General features: G+C 37.7%; 2 protein-coding genes across 2 annotated transcripts in view; one reads left to right on the forward strand and one right to left on the reverse strand.

The window, feature by feature from the left end:
* Positions 1-1,875, reverse strand: part of LOC115216322 (nostrin) — a 389,446-nt gene extending 387,571 nt beyond the window's left edge. The window contains exon 1 of the mRNA XM_029785540.2: positions 1,736-1,875. Coding sequence (XP_029641400.1) covers positions 1,736-1,762 — 27 coding nt within the window. The 5' untranslated portion in view covers positions 1,763-1,875. The remainder of the gene's footprint in view (positions 1-1,735) is intronic.
* Positions 1,876-4,900: 3,025 nt separating this feature from the next.
* Positions 4,901-25,541, forward strand: LOC115216646 (E3 ubiquitin-protein ligase E3D-like). Its single transcript, XM_029786135.2, has 8 exons — positions 4,901-5,167; positions 8,854-9,186; positions 11,581-11,873; positions 16,995-17,103; positions 17,988-18,111; positions 20,844-21,004; positions 23,520-23,673; positions 25,151-25,541. The coding sequence occupies exons 1-8, from the start codon at positions 5,004-5,006 to the stop codon at positions 25,172-25,174; spliced, it is 1,362 nt and encodes a 453-aa protein (XP_029641995.1). The 5' UTR covers positions 4,901-5,003; the 3' UTR covers positions 25,175-25,541.
* The last annotated feature ends 443 nt before the right edge of the window (positions 25,542-25,984 follow it).

The raw sequence follows: 25,984 nt of genomic DNA on the forward strand, positions 1-25,984 counted from the left end.
CCTTTTGACCGAATACCTACCTCGCCACCTTTTTTTTTCTTTTTTTTCACGGTCCCTTTTGACCGAATACCTACCTCGCCACCTTTTTTCTTTTCTTTTTTTTTTCCTCCCCCAAAAGAAAAGCTCTACTTTGTAATTTGTCCCCTCTGTGTTCAGCTCTGTGTGGCTAATAAAGAAACATATCTATCTATCTATCTATCTACCGACATACTACACTTGTATGTAGGTGTGTACGTATGTATGTATGTATGTATGTATGTATGTATGTATGTATGTATGTATGTATGTATGTATGTATCTTTCGCGAGTCTTCCTTGATCACTACAAAGTCTTTACCTCGTTTGTAAACCCAAACGCATAATTGCGTGCGTGTGTGCGAGCGCGTGCTTGTGTGTACGTATGTATTTGTATGTATGCATGCGTGTATGTATATGTGCATGTATGTATGATGTAAGTATAACGTAAGTATGTATGTATGTATGTGTGTGTGTGTGTGTGTCTGTGTGAGGTATTGCTTAGTCCATATTCCATAGAATGAGAGGGCAGTGTTTTATGGTCAAAAGGAATCCATCCACGACCACTTCATCAAAAATTATGTTGAACTACATAATTCATTATGTCTTTCCAGATTTAAAACGTTACGCAGCAATTTCAAAGGAAATATGGTTGCTATTACTCCCAAAATGATAAACTGTGAATAAATTTGTTTGTTTGTCTATAAGTATAATGTACGCACAGTTTTACATAACAGGACTAACAGCCTGTGGATACTGTCAAAACATGATTTCGTTTTTCTTTTACATTTTGTGATATAAAAATGCAATCAGTCTCCGAATTAGTTACAAACTCTTCCACTTAAAAACAGAATCTGTGGCGTTCAAGCCTTCTATTTCTTGCAAGTATTTATTTACATGCAGAATACCAGAGATATTCAAACATTGCGAGAACAATACAATCACACACACGCACACACACACACACACACACACACACACACACAGACACGCGCGCGCGCGCACGCGGGCGCGCAGAATTACAATAAATGTAAAAGTGATAAAATATAATACCAGTAATATACCGAGATCGATTTAATATACTTTACCCCCCCCCCGTAATTGCTGGCCTTGTGTATAAGATATGAAACCATTATTATCAGAGCAAAAACAAGATATTTATCTGTCTGTCTGTGTCTTCGTTTTGTAGTACAATCATATATATATATATATATATATTCGTCAGAAATTACAAAGTTGCTGAAAGGCCGATAGTATCTATCATACACGAAACTCTCAGGCCTTGAGTCATTTTGAGACCGTTACCGATTACTATATATATAGTATGTATGCATGCATGTATGTATGTGTGTGTACTTTCATGTTAAGTTTTAATAAAAACAGCTTAACATTAAACTGAAGAATTTGTATGGAACATGTTTTACAAGAGGGGTGACAGGGACTTGGAAGTTTCGGTCTCTGTCCAACGAAGGTTATCAGGTCGATACTTCGAACTCACTGTCATCCCGCTTCTTGTAAAAGTTATATACGATAGATATAAAACAACAAATATTGGAGGTGGTGCCGTTAATTAGATTACATTGAGTTCTCGAATGTTACTTACTACATCGCTCTCTGAAAAAAGAAAAAAAAAAAAAAAACAGAGTCGACCCCGGCGGGATTTGAACTCAGTATAATAAACTTACTCGGTATGACAAATGGATAAAAGATATAAGGCTCACCCCAAATGCTTCCTGGAAATTTGCCATTGAAAATCCAGGTTAAAATCCTTTAAAGTCAAGTGAAGTAGTGTATTCCTGAAAACGGGACAAGTTCAGTGCGTCACTAGTTTGAAAGTTCATAAATATAAATAAAAACTTTCAGCTGTTTACAGTTAGTTGATATTTGATGTAAGCGGCGCACCTTCAGATTTATACCTCAATGGAACTTGTGAAGACAATTTAAATTACGATCAGCAAATAGTTTTGTAGTCTTTCTTAGAAAAGATGAAAGCTTTTTCTATACAAGAAAGTTACGAGAAATGAGATTGTACGAAGAATAGTTTCTGATTTACACCAGGACATTAGCGGTTCAACTGAGTTACAACCGGATAATGTGAACGAGACCGGAGTGTCACTCGCACTTAGTTTGCTGGGAACTTTTACGCTGCCTTATATTGCAGTTGTAAATTCGGTCCCGGTTGGGTAGATTATAATATTGTCTTCTGTTTTTTGTCTGTATGGGACCACATTTTGCAATGTGTCCTTTTAAGATGGTTATGGTGTGTTTGAGAGATATAGCTTCTATTTCTAGCAGTTCCAGCAACCGCTTAGTACCCCGCCCTGCCTTGGAAAACCCGATTGTGCAATGTGATTTCAACTTATAATCACAGATTTATTCTTTTATTAGTTTTTTTTTTACATGTTTCAGTAATTTGACTGTGGCTATGCTGGAGCACTGCCTTAAAGGGTTTTAATCGAAGAAATCAACCCCAGGACTTATTCTTTGTAAACTTAGTATTTATTCTATCGGTTCTTTTGCCGAGCCACTAAGTTATGGGGACATAAACACACCAACATCGGTTGTCAAGCGGTGATAGAGACAAACACACACATATATATACGATAGACTTCTTTCAGTTTCCGTCTACCAGATCCACTCACAAGGCTTTGGTCAGCTCGTGGCTATAGACGAAGGTCCAAGGTGTCACCCTGAACCATGTGGTTGAAAAGCAAGCTGCTTACCACACAGCTACGCCTGTATATATTTCAATAAGATATATTTTATATTGTTTCATATTTGAATATCGTTATCCTCAATCGCTGATTAAAAACAATTTGTTAAAAAATCTTTATTCGCTAGTTCCACTTTGTAATTGATCAATTTTGTAGTTCTTGCTGATGTCAATCTACGTCAAGTTGACCTCATCAAAGACGTTCAAACCGTGATTTTTTATTTATTTATTTGTTACCTCCGCTTTAGCGAAGTTGGAGGTAATGTTTTCAGTCGTGTTTGTTTGTTTGTTTGTTGGTCCGTGAACAAGATATCTCAAGGACCGCTGGATGGATTCGGATGAAACTTTCAGGAATGTATGAGCTCGTGACTGGTATGAACTGATTAGATTTGGGGATCGACCCGGTACCGGACAAGGATTCTGGATTATTTTTCCGGTTTTTTAAACTTAATTTTTGAGAGTGGTCGGGTTCATTTTTAGTATTCTCGTTTGTGAGAGCAGTCAAGTTTAGTTCAGATATTCTCATTTTAAAAATCATCTCTGGCTAATCGTTGAGAGAACGTTGGTGTTGCCTTGGCAGAGGTTTGCACTCTCTGAGTGCTCTTGTTTACATGCATATGAATGCCGGTGTGTTTATTTACACTATAACCATTATTAAATAATATAAGGAATTGTATAAAAATATTGTTAAAATATTTTGCACGTTAGTATTTTAAGCATTATAGAAGTATAAAGCAATTTATTGCACATAAATTTTATCAATAAAATCTTATGTAGAGCTCCAAGGGATCCATATTGCGAACCACCGAGCTAAGCGAATGTACGTTTGTATTTTAGACAGCATGAAGAGTTGGTTGCTTTTTCTAAAAAATCCAGCTCCAACATAATGTAACTTTGTTGATGTTTAACGCTCCCAGAGAGAGGTAGAAACGGAGTCGAACCCGACATGGTTTGAACTCATTACTAATTCCACAAACTTACTCACTGTGACTATATATAGTTCACCCGACATACACATGTTGGGTGCATCATAAATCAATAGCAGTACTTAAAGTACTTTTATCAATGGGACTTGTTCATAAAGCTGTGATCACCCTGTTTTTATTGTTTGGAAAAGTATGGACTACATTTATTATTTTAATGTATTCTTTTTTGAAAACTGTTGGCTGTAGTTTAGAGAAATTTGGCTGCTCTTTCTACAAGTTTAAGCGACCATTTGGAGATCCCTTTTGTTAGCTAGCCGTCTGCTCGCAGTAGTAACACATTTGTTCATTGTTCTAATACACGCACATACAGAAGCTAAATAGGAAATCCTCCATATTTTCGTTAGAAATAGCTCCAGTTTCCTTAAGTACTCATTAATGGCTTAAAGTAGAAGGTTATACTGAATAAAGTTATCCCTTGATTTATTATGTGTGACCAAACAACTAGATGCTTCTGTCTGCTTTTTCTAGGTTCGCGCTCTCATGGCTGACCTGGGGTTAAAGAACAACAACACGCGCATTTAACAAACATTGAAGCGCGAATCTTAATGTATTATAACTTTGCGCGTATAATTTTAATTCTGATAACAATGCGGTTTCTTTGTTTAATTACATTTTGTCTATAAAGTATTTTGTAATATTGTCAACTTGTTTCCCTTGTAACGAATAAAAATTACACATACATACATGCATATGAATGCGGGTGTGTTTATTTACACTATAACCATTATTTAAAATTTATAGACCCCAATTTGATTCCTTTTTTACTCCCATAACTATCCGATGTTTAAAAAATAATCCTATTATATTTTTATTATTAAATATTTTAAGGAATTGTATAAAAATATTGTTAAAATATTTTGCACGTTAGTATTTTAAGCATTATAGAAGTATAAAGCAATTTATTGCACATAAATTTTATCAATAAAATCTTATGTGGAGCCCCAAGGGATCCATATTGCGAACCACCGAGCCCAACGAATGTACGTTGTTTTATTATTACCCACAAGGGGCGAACATAGATGGGACAATACAATCTGATGATGGGGTCAGACACACGAATGGGTTTTTACAATAAATCGAATTTAAAAATTTTCATGAATTACAATAAATGGACAGAAATCGAATGATGGGACAGACCGGAAGACATTACGGGTGGAGTGGGTGCGGGTTTAGCGATTACTCGACCTGCGACAAATAACAGCCAAAACAACCTGAGATCACGTGGAGTTAAACAACAAATATAATTTATGTGAAAGTCCGTAAGCGGCCTCCAGTGTGGCATTAAACACAATGGTAAATGGCGCTCTAAGTAGTTCGTCTTTTGCAGCGATGTCAGCATGTTTGGAAGACAGTCGAAATGTATCGGGTTACCACCACAAGAAGACATGGTCCATGTTGTATGCCGAAAGATTGAAGAATCTAGGAAGGTTCACGCTGTATCTTAATGTCGACAGGTTTATATGATTTTCATTATTCTCCATCGTTAACTCAAGGTACATAGATATATTTCTCCAATTTTTATCGCACACCGTAGAACAACTAATTTTGTTTTTATTGTATAAATGATCATTGTGATGAAAATAATAGTAGATTATTAATTAATTATCATGAGTGTCTTAAAAATAACAATAACATTCCACTCACAATATTTATAATTCAGTTAAGACTTTTCTTTTATTTATGTATGTTTCAATGAATAAAGAATTACATAAAAATGCATATAGTAAGTAAATTGATATAATACATGGAAATATCCGGTGAAACCGAATTAGTGTCGAAATCTTTAGTATAAATAGTTTTCTTCTAACTATATAGTGTAATCAGAACACGATGTGAGGTTTATATGACTTTATACTGTGTCTGGCAGCATGATTAATTTTGAGTAAGTTTGTGAAAATTAAATAGTATTTTTATCATCAGAATTACTATTATTGGCAGGAGAAGCTGAGCTTTGGACTAAATATCCCTTCAAAGACTTTTAGTTCTCTTCGTTCTGGCTTAAAACCCGCGGGCTTTTGATTTAGTCTCTAAACCAAATCGTTCCGTAACAATGCGGTGCGCCGCGGATTTTTAAAACTGCAATTTAAGGTCTTTCAAAATCCACACTACTTGAGCCTTATGAAAATGTGTTACTTATAATGTCTGGGAGGGTTTTTTGGTAACTTTAAAACTGTTTTTAAAGAATTTCCAATGTGTAGTGCGCTACTAATTTTTTTTACTTGATTTCCACTGAGTCAAAGAATGGTTCTCAACCATTTTTTACTTATGAACCTCTGATATCTATTTTACTCTACTGGACTCTCATATCCGTTCAGTCTTTCATCTTTTACTTGCTCGAGTCATTTGAATGCGGCCATTCTGGGGTACCGCCTTGAAGGGTTTTAGTCGAACAAACGATCCCAGGACTTAATTTTTAAAGCCTGCTACTTATTCTATACACCAACACCGGTTGTCAAGCGGTGGTCGGAGACAAACACAGACACCAAATATGCACACACCTATATATAATATATATATATTATATATATATATATATATATATATATATTATTAGTGAATTGAAGAAATAATAATATTAATATTCAATTATCCGCACCAACGCACGGTTGCAACACCATATGGTTGTACCTCCAACCGTGCTGTCTTCTGCTGTGATTTTTGCTACCAAGGTATCGGTTAAACTTTTGATTAATCTGCAACAAGATTATTCATCTTTCTATTTCACATAATATATATATATATATATATATAATATATATATATTATATATATTATTAGTGAATTGAAGAAATAATAATATTAATATTCAATTATCCGCACCAACGCACGGTTGCAACACCATATGTTGTACCTCCAACCGTGCTGTCTTCTGCTGTGATTTTTGCTACCAAGGTATCGGTTAAACTTTTGATTAATCTGCAACAAGATTATTCATCTTTCTATTTCACATAATATATATATATATATATATATTATATATATATATATATATATATATATATGAGCTTCTTTCCGTTTCCGTCTACCAAATCCACTCAGAAGGCTTTGGTCAACCAGAAGCTGATACAAAATACTTGTCCAAGGTGTCACACTGTAGGACTGAACCTAGAACCATTTGGTTGGGAAGTAAGCTTCTTACCATAACAGTTTTATATTCTTATAATCAGATATTATTAGGAATTGTATAAAAAAAAATTAAAATATTGTGTATTGTAGACATATAGCCAATTTATTGCACATGAATTTTAACTGCAAAATCTGATGTGGATGAGAACCACTGGTCAAAGGATTAGGCAGTAAGCACACTTCAGGTCTATCATCAAATGGATTCCAACACATCTCAACATTCTTTTATACATATCTGGCACCTTGCTGTACTCAAGAAGACCAATCCACCACAGCAGAATTGATACTGGTACTTGTGCCCCATAAAAAAACACTTGTGATAATGTCCAGCTGTAGCAACCATGCCAAAACAGATAATGAAGCCCGGTGCAGTCCCTGGCCTTACCAGATCCAGTCAAATCATCAAACCTATGCCTCTCACAATTGACATTTGAAATGATGATTTTTCAGCCACTGGTGTTGCAAATTGCCAGTGGGCTCAGTAATGAATAATTAATGACTACAGAGAAAGTATTAAGACTAAAAAGTAACCTTGATCTCCAACTGTGATATAATTCCATGAGCTTTTATGTATCATGAATCTGCATATGAGAGGTTCTCTCAAGGTAAATAATGCAGTATTTTGTGTTCTAACACAACATCCAAGTTAAGGTGAAGATCAAGATTGCTATTGGTATTAATATTAATGTTGCCATTGATTATTCATTATGGTATTTAATTTCATTCTTTTACTTCCTTGCTGACAACAACCCTATCTGTCATCTCCTCAAGGGTTTATAAGTACTAGTAATATATTGGATAGGTTTGACTTTATTTGTTCTATAAGTTCATAGTCTCCATACCACTAGAATAAATCAATGGAAGTGATTAGGCAAGTGCAGTGGCTTGGAAGAATCAGGAAAGCATCAGACAAAATTCTTTGTGGTATTCAGTTGCATTTTGTGTTCAAATCCCACTAAATTTGTGGTATTGTCTCTCTCTCAGAAACCAATATTATTTATCAGGCATTAAACCATTATAGAGAAATGTTCTGCATTGGCCTCTTCTCTCATTCTTTTTCTCATCTTTTGCCCCTCATCTGTTAATATAAAGTTACCCCCTTCCACCCAGGTTTGTAGTCTTGCAAACTGCATAAAGTCCTCAACAGTGCTGGTCTCAAGAAAAAGCACCCAGTACACTCTGTACGTGGTTGACATCAGGAAGGGCATCCAACCATAGAAACTGTATGAAGGTAGGCACTGAAGCACAATGCAATCTTTGGGGTCATCAAATCCTCTCAGACTGTTTAACCCTTGCCAACATGGGCATTGAATTGAAGAGGGTGTTGTTGATTTTCAAATCTGTCCATTAATTTGGTTGCAGCTATAAATCTCATAGATATTGTTAAATACTCTCAATTACACCTTCAGTATCATTCTGTAGTCATCATCATCATTTAACATCCACTTTCCATGCTGGCATGGGTTGGACGGTCTGACTGAGGTTTGGCAAGGTTTCTACAACTGGATGCCCTTCCTAACGTCAACCACTCCTAGAGTGTAGTGGATGCCATTTACATTCCACTGGCATGGGGCTTGTCATGCAGCACTGGCATTGACCACGTTAGAATGGTGCTTTTTACATACCACTAGGATGGGAGCCAGTCAGGCAGCACTGGCATCGACCAAGCTTGAATGGTCTATGGGTTTTTAAAGGCAAAATACTCAAACATGTCATGACATGTGGTGAAATATTATAGATATATTTATTTTTCTGGCAAAGCTCAAAACCAAATTTTATGTAAATGGATATTTGTTTGACTCATTTGATTAAATCCTCTGCCACTAACCCTCACTATACCACTGCTGTTGATTTTTATCAACCCCAGGAAGAGGGGAAAATAAAATCCAAACCAATTCTGATGGGATTCAAAATCAATTTTCACTTGGTCTGTTGTGCTTTTACTTCTGTTATTTCTCTCTGCCTTAATACAATAACTTATGATAATGATGATTACTTTTATATTTTTCTACAGGATCCAAAATGAAACAGGTTACAGCAACATTAGAGTCCAGGTAGATTCTGGGTCAGTCAGCATCACCACTGGACAAGGACGCGGCCGAGAATGGACTTGGAAGCTGGGCATTCCAGAAGTTCAGTTCCATCCTGCTTCTTGTCGAGGTCTTCGCTGTTCCCGCCATGGAGAGTTGCAGTGTACCCTACAGACATCTTTACCCAACCTGCTGATGTCTCCAGCACCTCCCACCTCTTCCAACCAACTGTCTTCCCATCTGGTGGCTTCCCTTTCCAAGGGAACAGACAGTTGTAGATGTCGTATTTGTGGTAATGTTATTCTACCAGCAGAAAGGTAAGCTATCTTGAATTCTGCTTCCAATAGAGTTGTGGGCAAAAAGTTATCAATGAGATCTCCCTTGATGTGGTTCTTATCTCAGCAGTGCTACCACTCACTTGGGTTCACAACTGGAGATTCTCCTGTTCTGCTGCCAGTTGCAGTGGATATCTGCCTCGTGGCCTCCAAACAAGTTTGACTTTGGTCAGCCTGGGTTATAGTGGAAGATATTTGCTCAAGGTACCATACAGTGGAACTGAACCTGGAACTATTGGTTGGGAAGCAAACTTCCTACCACAGTCACGCTTCTGCCTACATATTCATGTACTATGTGTGTGTGTGTGTGTATATATACACACATACGCACACTGGACCACAAACCACAGACAGTTTCTGATGAGCCTTCGGCAGAAACAATTTATATTGTTGGAGCTGTGGTTATGGATTAACCTTGTCTGTTGGTGTAAGATGACTTGAACACCAGTCAAATGAGGAATATTTTTCAGTTTCATGCCGGGTGTGTCCATGGCTAGGACTAAAGTCGACGTAGTGTTTTCTAAGACAGCCGAAGGTCACTAGTTTCGGTGAAGGAAGCAATCAATTAAAAATGATTCTGGTATTCAGCTGATAATTTAATTTCACGGCTCCTGAAGAATAAAAAGGCAGTGTTCAAACGCAGATCAGAAGAGATCTAAGGGGAATAACTATCATTGAGTTGTTTCAGAAGGGGAGATTAATCAGATCAGATGTAAATTTCTAATTTGGTTCAGTCGTTTGATAGTAATATTCCATGATTCGTAATCTTTGGGGACTGCAAAAGGAAACTCATTTTCGTATCGTGTGGGCGTGAACTTGTTTTAAGACTGAAGGAGTTGATTCCTCTTCAAGAAGAACGCAAAGGACTGCGTTGCATCTCGCTTCACGTAATATATACAACTTGGAAATAAATTACAGGTAGCAGCCTTTGCTTACCATAGCTCATGTCTGTCATTCTTAAAGATATTCCTGCACACGCAAGTACAGGCGTACACACGTGAACATTTATTCTGACATGTACTCAAACACGTGTGTGTGTGTGTGTGTGTGTGATTTTATTAAAAAAAATTTTTAGATATTCTTTCCATATTGATTAACCCAACTAAGAAATCTTGTCATACAGTCACTCGACCTACAAGATGTAACAGTCAAATCTTCTCCAAATTACTATTTAAAAAAAGGGCAAGGCAGATTAGGTAGCAATCTTATTGCATCTTGATTTTTTTCACATCAGCGCAAGATTAGATTCGTATAGAAGAATTAATATTCAATTGAATCATCCTTTAATATCTTATATTTTCAGGCTTAAAAAGTTCATGAGCATATGACTTACGTCCTTCTCACCTTACAGAGTATTGGCCATCAACGACTTTTCTCAACTGTTCTTGATCCTGGGCTGTTTTTTTAAGGCCTTCCCCTCTTGGGTCTTGTTGGTTGTGAATTGTCTTGAATGCTTTTGTAACTTTATATTTTTCTAGACAAGAATCTTAGCCTTATGCAAACCTATTTTTACTTTTGGGAATAGATTGGTCATTTTTGTGTTGCCTCTGTCCTTTAATCTGGCCAGCATGGGAGGCCCTACCAGGAGCTTATACTTTGCTAGCATAGCTTTAAGGGTCGTTGTGACACACAAGTCACTACACCAAAGCAGTGTTTGGACCTTTGAGTGGATGAGCGTTTAAGGTGCATTCCAATTTTGGCATGTCTCTTGTGTGAGGTGAGGGATTGCAGTTTAGTTAGTCTCATGGCTTTGGTCTTTGGCCCATTTACTTCTCTGTACATAACCATCCATATTTTGGTTATAATAAATTTTCATGTCCATCAATCATGAAAATTTAGACTGATGTTGATGCCAGGTACAAAGCTCTGTTAAGTGGTTGGTGTTAGGAAAGGTATCCAGCTGTAGAAACCAAGCCAAAACAGACATAGAGCTTGGTGTGACCCCTGACCTTACAGTTCCTGTCAAGCCTTCCAACCTATACCAGCATGGAAAACAGATGTTAAATGGTGATGATAAGGCTGATAATAACTACTATAATTACACATGTATAAGCATATTTGTAATATAGTACTATAATTACACATGCATAAATTACATTTAGTTGGACAGCTCAATCAGGATTGACCTAGGGTTATATAAAAAACAGCAACAGGTATTTAAATGAACCAATAAAGAAGCCTCTATGCAATTGCTTGACATGCTAAAAATAATAGTTAAATTTCTTTGAAATCTGTTCCTAAACATACCTGAAAAAGAAAGATTGACTGATCACTGCTAGAATGCTTTTCTTTGATCATGGATCTATTCAACTTGTGGCTAGACAATGAGGACAGATATTCATTATTTCTTTTTCTTTTTTTTTTTATTTCCTGTAGAAAATTCCGAAGAGTTCTTCCCCTACCATCAGAAGCCTGGATGGAAATGTCTGGCAACCATTTCTGCCATCAACATGAAACAAGTGGTTCTTCAAAGAAGTCTAAAGCCAGTTCAGTTTCTAGTGCCACTTTGTCACCCAAACCTGGTGACTGTCTGGTCAGTGATTTGTACTTTCTAGTGAATTCTACTGATCTCAGCCCTACGTCTCTCATCAAAAAGATGAACTCCACTCAAGTGGTGTGCAGAAGATGTCGAACAGAGCTTGGTACTTGTCTACCATCCAGTGGAGATGGTGAGTTAATTTCTGAGATTTTGACTACAATTTTCTCACTCTTGTCTTTCTCTTTCTCTTCTCTCTAAAATGTGTGTTTGTGTGTGTGTGTGAAATATAACTTGTCTTGAATGGCACAACAATTCACTATAATACCTGTTATAACTTAATTATTCATTGTCTGATATAATATTTGGAATATAAAAATTCCTTCAAGTATTGCTAGGAATTGATCAAGTCACTGCTGTAATTGGGTTTCCAACGTTGGAAAACCAATTACAGCAGTGACTTGATCAATTCCTAGCAATACTTGAAGGAATTTTTATATTCCAAATATTATATCAGACAATGAATAATTAAGTTATAACAGGTATTATAGTCCACTCATTACATTTCACACACACACACACACACATATATATATATATATATATATATATAACATCATCATCATTTAACATACATTGTCCATGCTGGCATGGGTTGGACAGCTCAATCAGTTCGTGTCAAGCCTTCCAACCCATACCAGGGCTGGCAAGCTGGAAGGTCGTATCAGACTCCAGACTGATTTGGCATAGTTTTCTACAGCTGGATGCCCTTCCTAATGCTAACCACTCTGAGAGTGTAATGGGTGCTTTTATGTGCCATTTATGTGACACCAGTATCTGCCATGACTGCGATTTTGCTTGGCTTGATGGGTCTTCTTCTCAAGCACGACATAATAGCAAAGGTCTTGGTCATTGCCTAGGAACTCAGCCACTTTGCCTCTGTGAGGCCCAACACTTGATATATATATATATATAATATATATATATATATATATACACACACACACACACATATACACTTTGTTTTTATGTCAAATTATTTATAAAAACAATTCAAGATTAAACTGAAAAATTACTGAATACTTGTAGGTAGAGTACAGGATTATTAAACTTCTCCAAGAGGTATGGTGAGAGTGACTTATATATACCTTGGTCTTTTGCCACTTACTCGCACTCCCTTTGCAATATCTTGCCTCTTATATAATGGCATTTGAACCTCAAAGGTATGCCCTGGTACTTGCCACCATCTACATCTCTCTCTTGCGTGTTTGTAGGGTGTGGGTTGGTAGAAAGTTATTGTTGGAAGATTTTGTTAGCTTGAAGTTGGAGTTGTGTTATTGTTTATATATGTATGTGTATGTATACACACACACGTATATGGAAGGGCATCCAGCTGTAGAAACCTTGCCACAACACACAAATGGAGTTTGGTCAACATGGAAAGCAGACTTTAAATGATGATGATGCATATATCAACAAATACACATGGTCAGGGAGAAAATTAGCTCAAAGAAGCAATCTGCATGTTTTTGTAGTTGACACGAGTGTTTCACTTATCAGAATATAATAGACGACATACTTCTTTCAACTGATATTATCCTTGCAATTTGAAAGTGCAGGGGTTCAAATCTAGAGGAGAAAAGTTAAAAAAAAAAAAAAAAAAAATAGCGAGGGACATGCAGTATCAGTCCATCCAGCTGTATTATTCTGGAAAATTAAGGCAAGAAGTTATGTCCCTTGCTTCATGTTTTTTTAAATTTGAACACATCCTAAGGACATTTTTGCTTCCTAATTGCAAAACAGTCTTAGTTGATTGAAAGGTTCACATACATACTTTTTGTCTTCCATTTTACCTTTGCTGCATGCTTCAGACAGCTAACTGCAGCAGATTTCTATGGCTGGTACCATCCATTATCTGTTTCCAAGCATAATACTTCTTCATGACTAACACATGTTTTCACAGAATTTTGGAAATGAATGATAATCATTTACACCTATCATACGATGTCAAGACAAGGCAACACAAAAGTACACACCCTCACATGTGCACTCTATATTAACTAGGAAAATAGTTTTTATCTGTGGCAGATGCTCAGGAGCAATAAACTCTGAAAATATGCAGAGACCAACTTCTACCACGTTCCAGGGAGAAAAACTAGAAGTAGTTGATAGCTTCCGCTACCTAGGTGACCAAGTCAGTAGCGGGGGAGGGTGTGCTGAAAGTGTAACTGCTAGAGTAAGAATAGCCTGGGCAAAGTTTAGAGAGCTCTTACCCCTGCTGGTGACAAAAGGCCTCTCGCTCAAAGTAAAAGGCAGACTGTATGATGCATGTGTACGTACAGCCATGCTACATGGTAGTGAAACTTGGGCTGTGACTGCTGAGGATTTGCGTAAGCTCGCAAGAAATGAGGCTAGTATGCTCCGATGGATGTGTAACGTCAGTGTTCATAATCGACAGAGTGTAAGTACCTTGAGAGAAAAGTTGAACCTACGAAGCATCAGTTGTTGTGTGCAAGAGAGACGTTTGCGCTGGTATGGTCATGTGATGAGAATGGCTGAAGATAGTTGTGTGCGAAAGTGCCACACCCTGGCAGTTGAGGGGACCTGTGGAAGAGGTGGACCCAGGAAAACCTGGGTCGAGGTGGTGAAGCATGACCTTCGAACTTTAGGTCTCACCAAGGAAATGACCAGAGACCGAGACCTTTGGAAGTATGCTGTGCGTGAGAAAACCCGGCAAGACCAGTGAGAACAGTCAAAATCAAAATCAAACCAAATCAATTCATATATCAGAAAGCAGAACCAAATTGAGGTCGATCAACATCAGTGGGAATTGCAGCTGTGGTTAAGCGAACCATCCGATCATGGTCGTTGCTGGCGCCGCCCCGTCTAGCCTCCGTGTCAGTGGCACGTAGAAGCACCAACCGTTCGTGTCCGTTGCCAGCCTCGCCTGGCCCCCGTGCAGGTGACACGTAAAAGTACCATCCGTTCGTGGCCGTTTGCCAGCTCTGTCTGGCCCCCGTGCCGGTGACACGTAAAAGCACCATCCGTTCGTGGCCGTTTGCCAGCCCTGTCTGGCCCCCGTGTCAGTGGCATGTAAAAGCACCATCCATTCGTGTCCGTTGCCAGCCTCGCCTGGCCCCCGTGCCGGTGACACGTAAAAGCACCATCCATTTCGTGTCCGTTTGCCAGCTCTGTCTGGCCCCCGTGTTGGTGGCACGTAAAAGCACCATCCATTGCCAGCCTCGCCTGGCCCCCGTGCCGGTGAATGTAAAAGCACCATCCGTTCGTGGCCGTTTGCCAGCTCTGTCTGGCACCTGTGCGGGTGGCACGTAAAAAGCACCCACTACACTCACGGAGTGGTTGGTGTTAGGAAAGGCATCCAGCCGTAGAAACACTGCCAGATCTGACTGGGCCTGATGAAGCCTTCCACCTTCACAGACCCCAGTTGAACCGTCCAACCCATGCTAGCATGGAAAACGGACGCTAAATGATGATGATATATATATATATATATATATATATATATATAGTGATAGATCGTTAGCCACTACACGCATTTTTTTCTCTCTTGTTTCTTCTGTGTACCTTTCTGTAGAAGATCGTAGGCTCGAAACGTAAAAGACTTTTTCTATTCCTGAGCGTTATACTAATACATCTGTTTGTTTTGTACACCACCTGTCTTCGTCTTTTGTTTTTTTCATAAACTCTCCCCATATATATACACACTCACAGGCACACACACGATAATATTCTTTCAGTTTCCATTTACCAAATCCAGCCACAAAACTTTGGTCATTCCAGAGCTACACTGAAGGCACTTGTTCAAAGTGTCATGCTGTGAGACTGAACTTGAAAATACGAGATTGAGAAGCAGGCTTCTTAACCATGCAGTCATGCCTTGTGTGTGTGTATGCATGTATGTGTGAGCACGCCCACACACACACAAGTATGTCAATAAGTGACGCTATCATAATAACAGAAGAGGTTAGGAATTGTGAAATGGCTGTAATCTAGAATTGGACTTGAATCACAAACTTTGGTCATCAAGTGTTCAGAATTTATCTGGCCATGTGACTAAAGAGTTTGTTTAATAATAATGGGGTTCCCTTTTTTCATATCACCACTCAATATTTTGATCTATCATAGCCCTATGTTGACCCATTATTATTGTTAAGGCAGGGTGAACTGGAAGAGTTGTTAGCACACTGGACAAAATACTAAGCTGTATTTCACCTGTTGCGTTCTGAGGTCAAATTTACCTTTCAGGCTCGATAAAATAAATACCAGTTGAGTACTGGGGTCAATGTAGTCAACTATCCCCTCCCCCAAATTTTAGGCCTTGTGCCTATAATAGAAAGGATTATTATTACCTCCGCGGAGGTATTGTTTTCAGTTGTGTTTGTTTGTTTGTCTGTGGACTAGACATCTCAAGAACCACTGGATGGATTCAGATGAAACTTTCAGAGATGTTTGGCCTTGTGACTGGCATGAACCGATTAGGACAAGGATTCTGGATTATATTTCTGATTTCTTTTTTACTTTACTTGTATATGTAAAGTTTCACATAGTTCTCTGGTACACTCGCACACATTTTCAGCATGGAACTTTACCATCCCATTACTGTTGTACACACACATATACTCACACTTCAGACGCCATTTATTGGCTTTTTCACTCCTTCCTTCGTTATTCATCTCTCACTCCTAACTTCCTCATTCATGCAATGCTCTCTTTGCCATTTCGTTTTTGTCTTTCTCATTGTCATTACTTTCTCTCACTCCCTCTCAGTCATGGCTATTACTATCACTACCTCTCCTTCACTGTATTAGTATTTTATCACCTCTCCCTTTACCTCTCACTCAATATCATCATCATTGTTTAACGTCCGCTTTCCATGCTAGCATGGGTTGGACAGTTCAACTGGGGTCTGGCAAGCCCGAAGGCTGCACCAGGCCAGTCAGATCTGGCAGTGTTTCTACAGCTGGATGCCCTTCCTAACGCCAACCACTCCGAGAGTGTAGTGGGTGATTTTATGTGCCACCGACACAGGTGCCAGACGAGGCTGGCAGACATATATATATATATATATATTTGGATTATTTTTCCGTTTGAGAGCAGTCAGGTTCATTTTTAGTGTTCTTGTTTGTGAGAGCAGTTGAGTTTATTTTTCAGATAATCTCATTTTAAAAATCATCTCCAGCTAATCATTGAGAGGATGTTGGTGTTACTTTGGCGGAGGTTTGCATTCTCTGAGTGCACTTGTTAGTTTTTTGCTTTTTATTATTATTATTATTGTTGTTATTGTTAATTATAGCCTCTCAAGATAACGAGCCTGGCAGATTTGTTTGCAAGATTTATTCCTACACCATCAACATGACGAATCTAATCAACTCTGTAACTGAACCTCTCACTGGTATAAACAGGTGAGTTATACTTTCCTTCTTATTTTATTGGTGGTTCCAATCATTTGCCAGCTGCCGTTGTGGGACACAGAACTTTAGAACTTGAAAGGCTGGAAAGCAAGATCAACCTCAATGGGATTTGAAATCAAAGTACCATGTGGTGGGGCAAATATTTTGTCTTATGTTGTGATGCCTTGGTTAATTCACAGCCTTAACCCTTTCAATACTGTATTTCTGTTGAGATCCTCTGTGTTTCTTTCAATTACTTTAAATATAACAAGGAATTTAATAAAATAACTTAGTTATCATTAAGCTAGTGTTAGGAACATAAATTGTGACTAAGGTTTGGTGGAAGATTTTAATTCAGAACTTATGAAAACAAGACATTTGTATTACAGAGCCAGAGGTGGTTTCAGCTGGATTGGTATCGAAAGGGTTAAGAATTATTTCTCTATTATATATTATTAACCCTTTTGTTACCATGTTTCTGTTGAGATGCTCTGTATTATCTTTCAATTAATTTTAAATATAACAAAGAATTTAGTAAAATAACTTAATCATTCATTGTTAGGAACATGAATTGTGACGAAGGTTTGGTGGAAGATTTTAATTCAGAACTTTTGAAAACAAGACATTTGTACTACAGAGCCAGAAGCGGTTTCAGTCAAAGTGAAGTACAACGGTTTTGCTACGAAATGGTGAAAGTAATTTTTTGATTTCTGAAAAAGGAACGTTTTGGACGTACGACACTTTTGCATAATAGCTACGATATATATAATCCTGGACAAGTGCATGTGTCTTGTATGTGTATGTCATATTTATCTGTACATCTATATGTATTGATGTATATATAAAGTGATGAATGTTTATACGTAGTGCATACTTTGGTATTATTCTGCTTTCAGGTGGACCTTTACTGAAGAGTCTTATTTGGCCAGTTATCTCTTAGAACAGAGTCGAATCTACACCAGTTTCAAATTCATCATTGAATCTTCAAAATCCGACCACCAGCCAGCCATCACCTGCTTGGTATGCTATAAGTTTGTGCTTTGTTTTTTCGTAGAAATTGACATTGCTATTATGATCACAGAGAATATAGCTCAAACACAGGAGAGATGGTCATGTTCTCAGTAACATAAAAGAATCATTATTATTGCTGCAGCTAAGGTAGCAAGCTGGCAGAATCCTTAGCATGCCAGCTAAAATGCTTAGCAGTATCTTACCCATCTTTGACCTGAATTCAAATTCTGGTGAGGTCAACTTTACTTTTCACCCTTTTTAGGGTCAATGTAATCAACTTACCCCTTCTTCAATTGCTGGCCTTGTAACAAAATAAGAAAGAACTTTTTATTGTTGCAAAGTAAGTGCCTTGCTCAAGGGGCCTCGTCATAAATTGTGCCCATGCAGAATGTGAGACATTTTGGCACCACTGATTTGGTATCATTGATTCATTACTGACTTATTTGACATCAGACCTTTATTCTCTCTCTCTCTATATCTATTTACCTACCTACATGCCTGCCTCCCTCCCTCTATATACACACACACACATGTATATATATATATATATATATATATATATTTATATATATATATACAAGCATGGTCATGCAAACAAGAAGAATAGATCTCTAAATATTAGTATATTCTTTTGTTATTTTACTTGTTTCAGTCTTGACTGCGGCCATACTGGAGCACTGCCTTTAGTCGACAAACTGACCCCAAAACTTATCCTCTGTAAGCCTAGTACTTATTCTATCGGTCTCTTTTGCCGAACCGCTACGTTTCAGGGACATAAACACACTATCATTGGTTGTCAAGCAATGGTTGGGAGACAGACACACACACATAAATATACATACATACATGCAAAAATTATAATTATAATATATACAACAATATATGTGTGTGCACACACACACAGGCTTCTTTTAGGCTCCCTCTACCAAATCCACACTCAAGGCTTTCGTTGGCCCAAGGCTATAGTAGAAGACACTTGCCAAAGGTGCCATGCAATGGGACTGAACCCTGAAACATGGTTGGGAGGTAAGCTACTTTATTTCAATATTTTTGCCATAAAGGCATTGCACAGAGAGGACACTACATATGTGGGGACTTATAACAAAAAGATATAAAAATAATATATGATGATATGAATGACACATGAAAATGAACATGAAGAACATATTGAAATTATAACATGAGTGATAGTTGAAAATGAAAATCTGAAGAGTGTGCTACTCACCCCATACTGAGCAACACCACTTACTGTCTCTGAGTTCTAATTTCCTTTTAGTCTCTGTTCCAGTTCCGCTATCACTTCATGACTGCAATCTCTTGTAGCCTTTTTTACCGGAGGAGGGGGTCTTTTAAATTCTGAGGTGTCTGAGCTTTTTTTTTTCCATTTTTTCGTGGGGGGAAATGGGATGAGTAGGTTTGGTGTCTGTATGGGGAGGGTGGGTCTGAGTGGTCTTGGGTGGGATGGAGTTGGACTGGAGTACCACATCACACTCAGTGTTTTCTTTTTCTCTCCTTTTTTCTACTCTCTGTTACTCTCCATTCTTATTCCTTTTCCTCCTTTCCTCTATCTTTTCTTTCTCTTGTTTCTCTTCCATCTCCACAACTGTTTCCTCAGCTATTGTCCTCTGTAAAGGGCAGTATGCTCTAATGTGGCCCTTTTGGCCACATTTAAAACAACATGGTACTCTGCCCTCTACCCACACTCTCAGCACAATTTCCCCCCAACATCATTGTCTCTACCAAACTCTCCAGGTGTCCCTCCTCCATCTGTATAATTAATTCTAGTGTCTTCCCTTCCCACCCTCCTTCTTCCATTTCTGTGGCTTGAAGGACAGCCACCACCACGCAAGCCACTTCTATATCAGGTGGGATTACTTCTACCCTTACCTTGGTAGTCTTTCTTCCAAGGTATGTGAGCAGAAGTATAACTTCCTCTGTTTTCACCGCCACACTCACCAGCCTCCTTGCCTCCTCTACTGTCCTAAATGGATAACCATTGCCCCATATCTCCTCCTTTAGTTATATATGTTATTCCTTTGACTGCTCCTTAGCACCTTTTCCATTCTGCTTCCACCTGCTCAGCCTTTTTCCTTTTTAATGAGAACTCCTTATAGGTGATCGTTTTTCTCTCCATCTGCTCCATAATTCTTTTGTACCATCTTCTGTACCATCTTCTCATACTCCTTCAGACCAGCCAAGTCCAACTCCTTTCGCTTCATTTCCGTGGCCTCAGCAAAACTTTCTCCAACACTCCGCCCATCTTTATGACCGCCCTTACCAGCTCCTCTTCTGCTGAAGACAACTTGGACCCACTGAGGTCTGAATACATTTTCTAAGCAGCATGAAAAACCGTCCGACTCAACAAAATCACACAGCAACTACTGGAAAACGCATGCGCAGAAGCAAGCTACTTACCACACAGCCACTTATGCACCTTGAACATATTTCTCTATATGAGTATGTGAAGAGAGGAAAGTATTTATGTTAACTGTGTTCAATTAATAAATTGTTATATCTCTCTCTCTCTCTCTCTCACTCTTTTTATCCGTGTATATTCCTGTGAATGTGTTTGCCTCCAGCTCCTGAAAGTACCATTACCAGCACAGGCTGCATCTCCACTCAGCATCCAAACAGCCACACCCACTTGTCCCCTCCCACAGTGCAGTCACTTGTCAAGTATCTTAGCATCATAGAGACCATGCCTCTTGATATGTATAAAAATAAACATTCATTTCTTCTAGGTTTGGTTGTTAGATAACATTCAAGTGTATGAACTCAACGATATTCCAACTGCTGCTGAACATAAGCATGTCCATGAACTGTCCTTGGAGCCAGAAGTACGACAGAAAATTCTTTATCAGGCTGAAATAAATAATGTTCCTAAGTCTTCCAATAAAGAGAGGTAAAAACTTTAGTTTTATCTTTTATTTTAATACAGTTCTATATTTAAGAGATGAAGAATTATGTACATTATTTACATTTGACAGATATTTGTCCTCATCTTGTTTGTTGTTAACACAACGTTTTGGCTGATATATCCTCCAGCCTTCATCAGGTGTCTTGGGGAAATTTCGAACTTGGGTTCTCATCATCATCGTTGTTGTTGTTGGTGGTGGTGGTGGTCAGGTTACTGCCTGGAATCGAACTCGGAGATATGGTGTAGTGGTTAAGGGCACGGGCTACTAACCCCAAGATTCTGAGTTTGATTCCAGGCAATGACCTGAATAATAATAATAATAATAAGTAATGTGAACCCAGGTTCGAAATATCAGCCGAAATGTTGTGTTAACAACAAACAAGATAAGGACAAATATCCGTCAAATGTAAATAATGTAAATATCTTTTATTTTATTTTCTCTTTGGTTAATTTTTGGTTTAAATGTTATTGCTTGCTTGGTAGACTGGAAGAACTAGGAAGTGAGAAACAAAGTGCCTTGTGGTATTTAGTTTATGGATCTTTACATTCTGAGATCAAATCCTGCTGTGATCAACTTTGCCTTCCATACTTTCAATACTGGTTATATAAAGTACTGGTCAAGTAGATGAGGTTGCCATCATCATCAATTAACATCCACTTTCCATGCTGGCATGGGTTAGATGGTCTGACTGGAACTGATAAGCCAGAGGGCTGTACCAGGTTCCAGTCCGATTTGGCATGGTTTCTACAGCCCTTCCTAATGCCAACCACTCCAGGAGTGTAATGGGTACTTTTTACCTCCCACCTGCACGGTGCCGTTTACATGACACCAGCAACAGCCACGACTATGATTCCATGGGTACCATTTACATGACACTGGCAACATATGTGCAAAAGCCAAATATGAACATAATGGAAATTTTTTCTGAATTCTTAATAATTATTATTATTATTCAGGTCATTGCCTGGAATCAAACTCAGAATCTTGGGGTTAGTAGCCCGCGCCCTTAACCATTACACCATATCTCCGAGTTCGATTCCAGGCAGTAACCTGACCACCACCACCACCAACAACAGTTATTTGTAATTTTGATACATGACTGAATAAAAATAAATGTAAAATTCCTGCTAAATCTGTCTGGAATTCAGCTTATCCGATTAGCCAGAATGTTCTAATCTGTCACATTAAATCCCACTTAAGAGAAATATTTGTAAACTAGAAGCACAGACATGGCTGTGTGGATAAGAAGTTTACTTTGCAACCATGTGGTTTTGGGTTCAGTCCCCCTCTTTGGTAACTTGGGTAAGTGTATGTTACTTAACACTGGTTTGACTGATGCCTTGTGAGTGGATTTGGCTGATGGAAACTCAAGATATCCTCGGCTTGAAGAGTAGCCTGTGGTATACACTAGAGGTTCTGCTTGCTATGAAACATGCCCCCGGATCTTACCTACTTCATTCCTTCACTCTTGTATTCTTATTTGCACACCCAGCAACCCTGGTTACCTACTGTGAAATATAAAAATAACTTTTCAGTGTATCATGCTCTGATAGAAAGAAAATCCACAACATTCCATCTCAGTAAACTATTATTGTCCCAGAAAGTTGTTTTTTTATATTTACTATAGATTGCTTGAAGCTAACTTTCTTCCTACACCTTGATCCCTATATATATAGTTGAAAAAAGATTAGAGATCTATACAAATCAAATTTTTATATATATATATAAGACAGAGGTGGAAATAGCACAGAATTAAGTCTAAGACATTTCAGTTTAAGAGGGAATTTAATAAAAAATTATATAATAAAAATATTTTTATTCTATAATCTTTTATTAAACTCCCTCTTAAACTGAAATGTCTTAGACTTAATTCTGTGCTATTTCTACCTCTGTCTTATATATATATATATATATAAAAGAAATCATGACACCAGTTTATATCGTTTATTCTCCACATAAGTTTCACCTTTGTGGTTCTTTGCAACCTCTACATTGGATGTTCCAAATACAATTGGATGCTGAACCAGATCATAAATACCAAAACTTTAAGAATGAGTACTGGGGTTGATTTGTATGACTAAACCTTCGAAGATGGTGCCCTAGCATGGCCATAGTCCAATGACAAACAAGTAGAAGAAGAATCCTAATCTCATACGAAAGGTTTGTTTGCCTGGCTTCTTCCCAGTTCTTCATTTGTCTCAAAGAATAAGAACGGTAATTGGCATTCAGTTTCTGTTTTCAGAGACAAGTGTAAAGGTAACCAGCGAATCAAAAACTGCTAGTCAAAAATCTGCCATTTACGGTCAAAACTTGTACATTTGAAGCTTCCACATCAGGGAAGGCTATTTCTCTTATGAACCCATGCTAGCATGGAAAGCGGACGTTAAACGATGATGTCTTATATGATTCAAGTCACATCAGGAAACTTACCCATGCTAGCATGAAAAACAGACATTAAATGATGATGATGATGTGTTATTTCTGTTTTGTTTTTCTCAGGAAAATTGCTGAAGAGGTTCTGAAACTATGGAAGTCAGATGTTTCTGTTCATATGTTGACCCTTTCACCTCAACTGACCGCAACATTGCTACGCTATTTAATCTGCAGTACCAATTCCTTGCCATTCTCCTGTCGAAGGATTAATGAATTTCATGTAAGAACAATTTTTTTCTCTTTTGGTTTACATTGCACTGATAATAATGGAAATAACAATGGAAATATGTTTGGTTTGGTCAAAATTAGTGTGGCTCAAAATTTACCCAAAGTCCTGAAAGGGTCAACCCTATATTTAATGATTTAAAAAATTAATTTTTTTCATAAATTTTGCTCAAAGAATGGAGATTTAGTTAGACCAAGTTTAAGAAAGATATCTATATACTCTTGGCATTAGGAAAGGCATTCAGTTAAAGAAACGTTGCCAAATTAGATTGGAACCTGCTGCAGTCCACCAGCTTGTCAGTTTTCAGTCAAACCTTCCAACTCATGCCAGCATGGAAAGCAGATGTGAAATGATGATGATCTTACAAATGCTTAGTGCAGGATCTAGATTTGGTGAGTCCTTAAGCTATATAAAACTTGTAGACAACTTGTTAAAAAAATATTTCACCAGAAGGTCTCACAAAAATTGAAAACCTGCCTGTTAATTATTTTGAGGCTATTGCAGATTGTGTGACCCTAACCTATAGTTTGTTTAGTATTTACCTAAACCTAGGGCTGCAAGTGCCCTCACCATATTCTACTTCACAAAGTTTATCTCTTCTTAAAATATGTTCCTTCTCATTTACTAGGTGTGTGTAAGTCCTCAAATTTCTCTTCTGTTTTCTTTTAGCTATTCTATGGTTCCTGGCTTATTGATTGCCATTTTCTCTTTTAAATATTGTTAACATAAAATCTAAAGCAATCATAAGTGCGTAGGTCAGTTAATTTCTGAATTCTTGGAAATTTAACAATTTCCAAAAATTTGTCTTGTGCCTTAAATCAGCCTCAAAATCTGTTGAAAGCATCTAACTAAATCATGAATAATCCATTTAAAAAGCACTTTTTGCACAGTGTTATTGGGAAATGCCAGCGACTGGAGTTGAACTGCTGATTTTGACTTAACCGGCTACAACTTTCACCTGGTCTAGTTGAAAAAATTTGAGATATTTCTATATTTATTCAATACCTAGATGTAATAAATTCCCAATTGATTGACCTTTTACTTTGTAAAAGTATTGTCTCAACAGATGGTCACCTGTATGACCAATTGTGCAGTGAACTAGATACTCCTATTTCCTACAGCTAGATCAGCCGAGACAATAGAGAATAAAATGTTGTATATAAAATCTCAATCAGTCAAACCAACAAAGAAGTTTCTACATTGTTATTTGTTGTCTGCCAGTAAGAGCTACAAAACAACATTCAAATTACACCCTCTTTGGGTCCTCTTTACTTAAGAGAAAGCCAACATAGCCACAATTGAAATGTCTTTGGTCATAACTTTGCTTGTTCAGAGATGACTTGTACCGTAGATTTCAAATCACAATCCATTAACAGATACATCAATATCTCAATATATTTCTATAATCTGTTCAAAAGACACAATTTATTTGAAGATATTAAGTTGCTTTTTTTTTCTTGTCATTTTTCAGGTTGGTTTCTTACGTCCACCCTAAAATCCAAAGATGTTCAGTTCTGTTGACTTTTTACAAATGTCTGTGTTATTATTAAATTTTTATTGAAGGCAGTGGGCTGGTTGAATGGTTAGCATGACAGGCAAAATGCTAGGTGGCATTTCACCCTTGTGTTCTGAGTTCAAACTCCACTGAGGTCGACTTTGCCTTTCTTCCTTTTGCGGTCGATAAATTCAGTACCAGTCCAAGCTGTGGATGAATGAAATTGACTAACCCCTTTTCCCCTCAAATTTCAGGCCTTGTGCCTATAGTAGAAAGGATTATTAAATCTCTATTGTTTGCTTGTGTGTGTGTGTGTGTGTGTATACACAGGGTGCTTAAGATATTTGAGTACAGATTTCATCATCATCATCGTTTAACATCTGCTTTCCATGCCAGCATGGAAAACGGACGTTAAACGATGATGATGAAATCTGTCCTCAAATATCTTACGCACCCTGTGTATACACATACACAAACAAACAATAGAGATTTAATAATCTTTTCTACTATAGGCACAAGGCCTGGGGATAAAAAGTAAACCTTCTTTTCTATAATGTTATTCAATAAAGCCACCTTCAGCTTCAACAACTGCTTCTATATGAGATCTAAATCATCTACATGCTCGAATCAAGAGGTCCTGGTTCATTTTGGACATTACTTTGGTGTTATGGGCATGTTCATTGACCTCCCTCTCAACAACGCTCCACATGTAATAGTCCAATGGATTGAGATCTGAGGAATTAGGAGGCCAAATGTCAGGGATTATGTGATCATGAAAAATTTCAGCCATCCATTCCTGTGTTACTAGAG

This window comes from Octopus sinensis, linkage group LG10 (assembly GCF_006345805.1).
Source record: "Octopus sinensis linkage group LG10, ASM634580v1, whole genome shotgun sequence".
NCBI classification, from domain to species: Eukaryota; Metazoa; Mollusca; class Cephalopoda; order Octopoda; family Octopodidae; genus Octopus; species Octopus sinensis.

Bases quoted from the DNA above. Each gene is read 5' to 3' on its own strand.
- LOC115216646 (XM_029786135.2), top strand. From the start codon at position 5,004: ATGGTAAATGGCGCTCTAAGTAGTTCGTCTTTTGCAGCGATGTCAGCA. The intron at 5,168-8,853 runs GTTTATATGATT...ATTTTTCTACAG, and splicing joins CTGTATCTTAATGTCGACAG to GATCCAAAATGAAACAGGTT. The intron at 9,187-11,580 runs GTAAGCTATCTT...TATTTCCTGTAG, and splicing joins GTTATTCTACCAGCAGAAAG to AAAATTCCGAAGAGTTCTTC.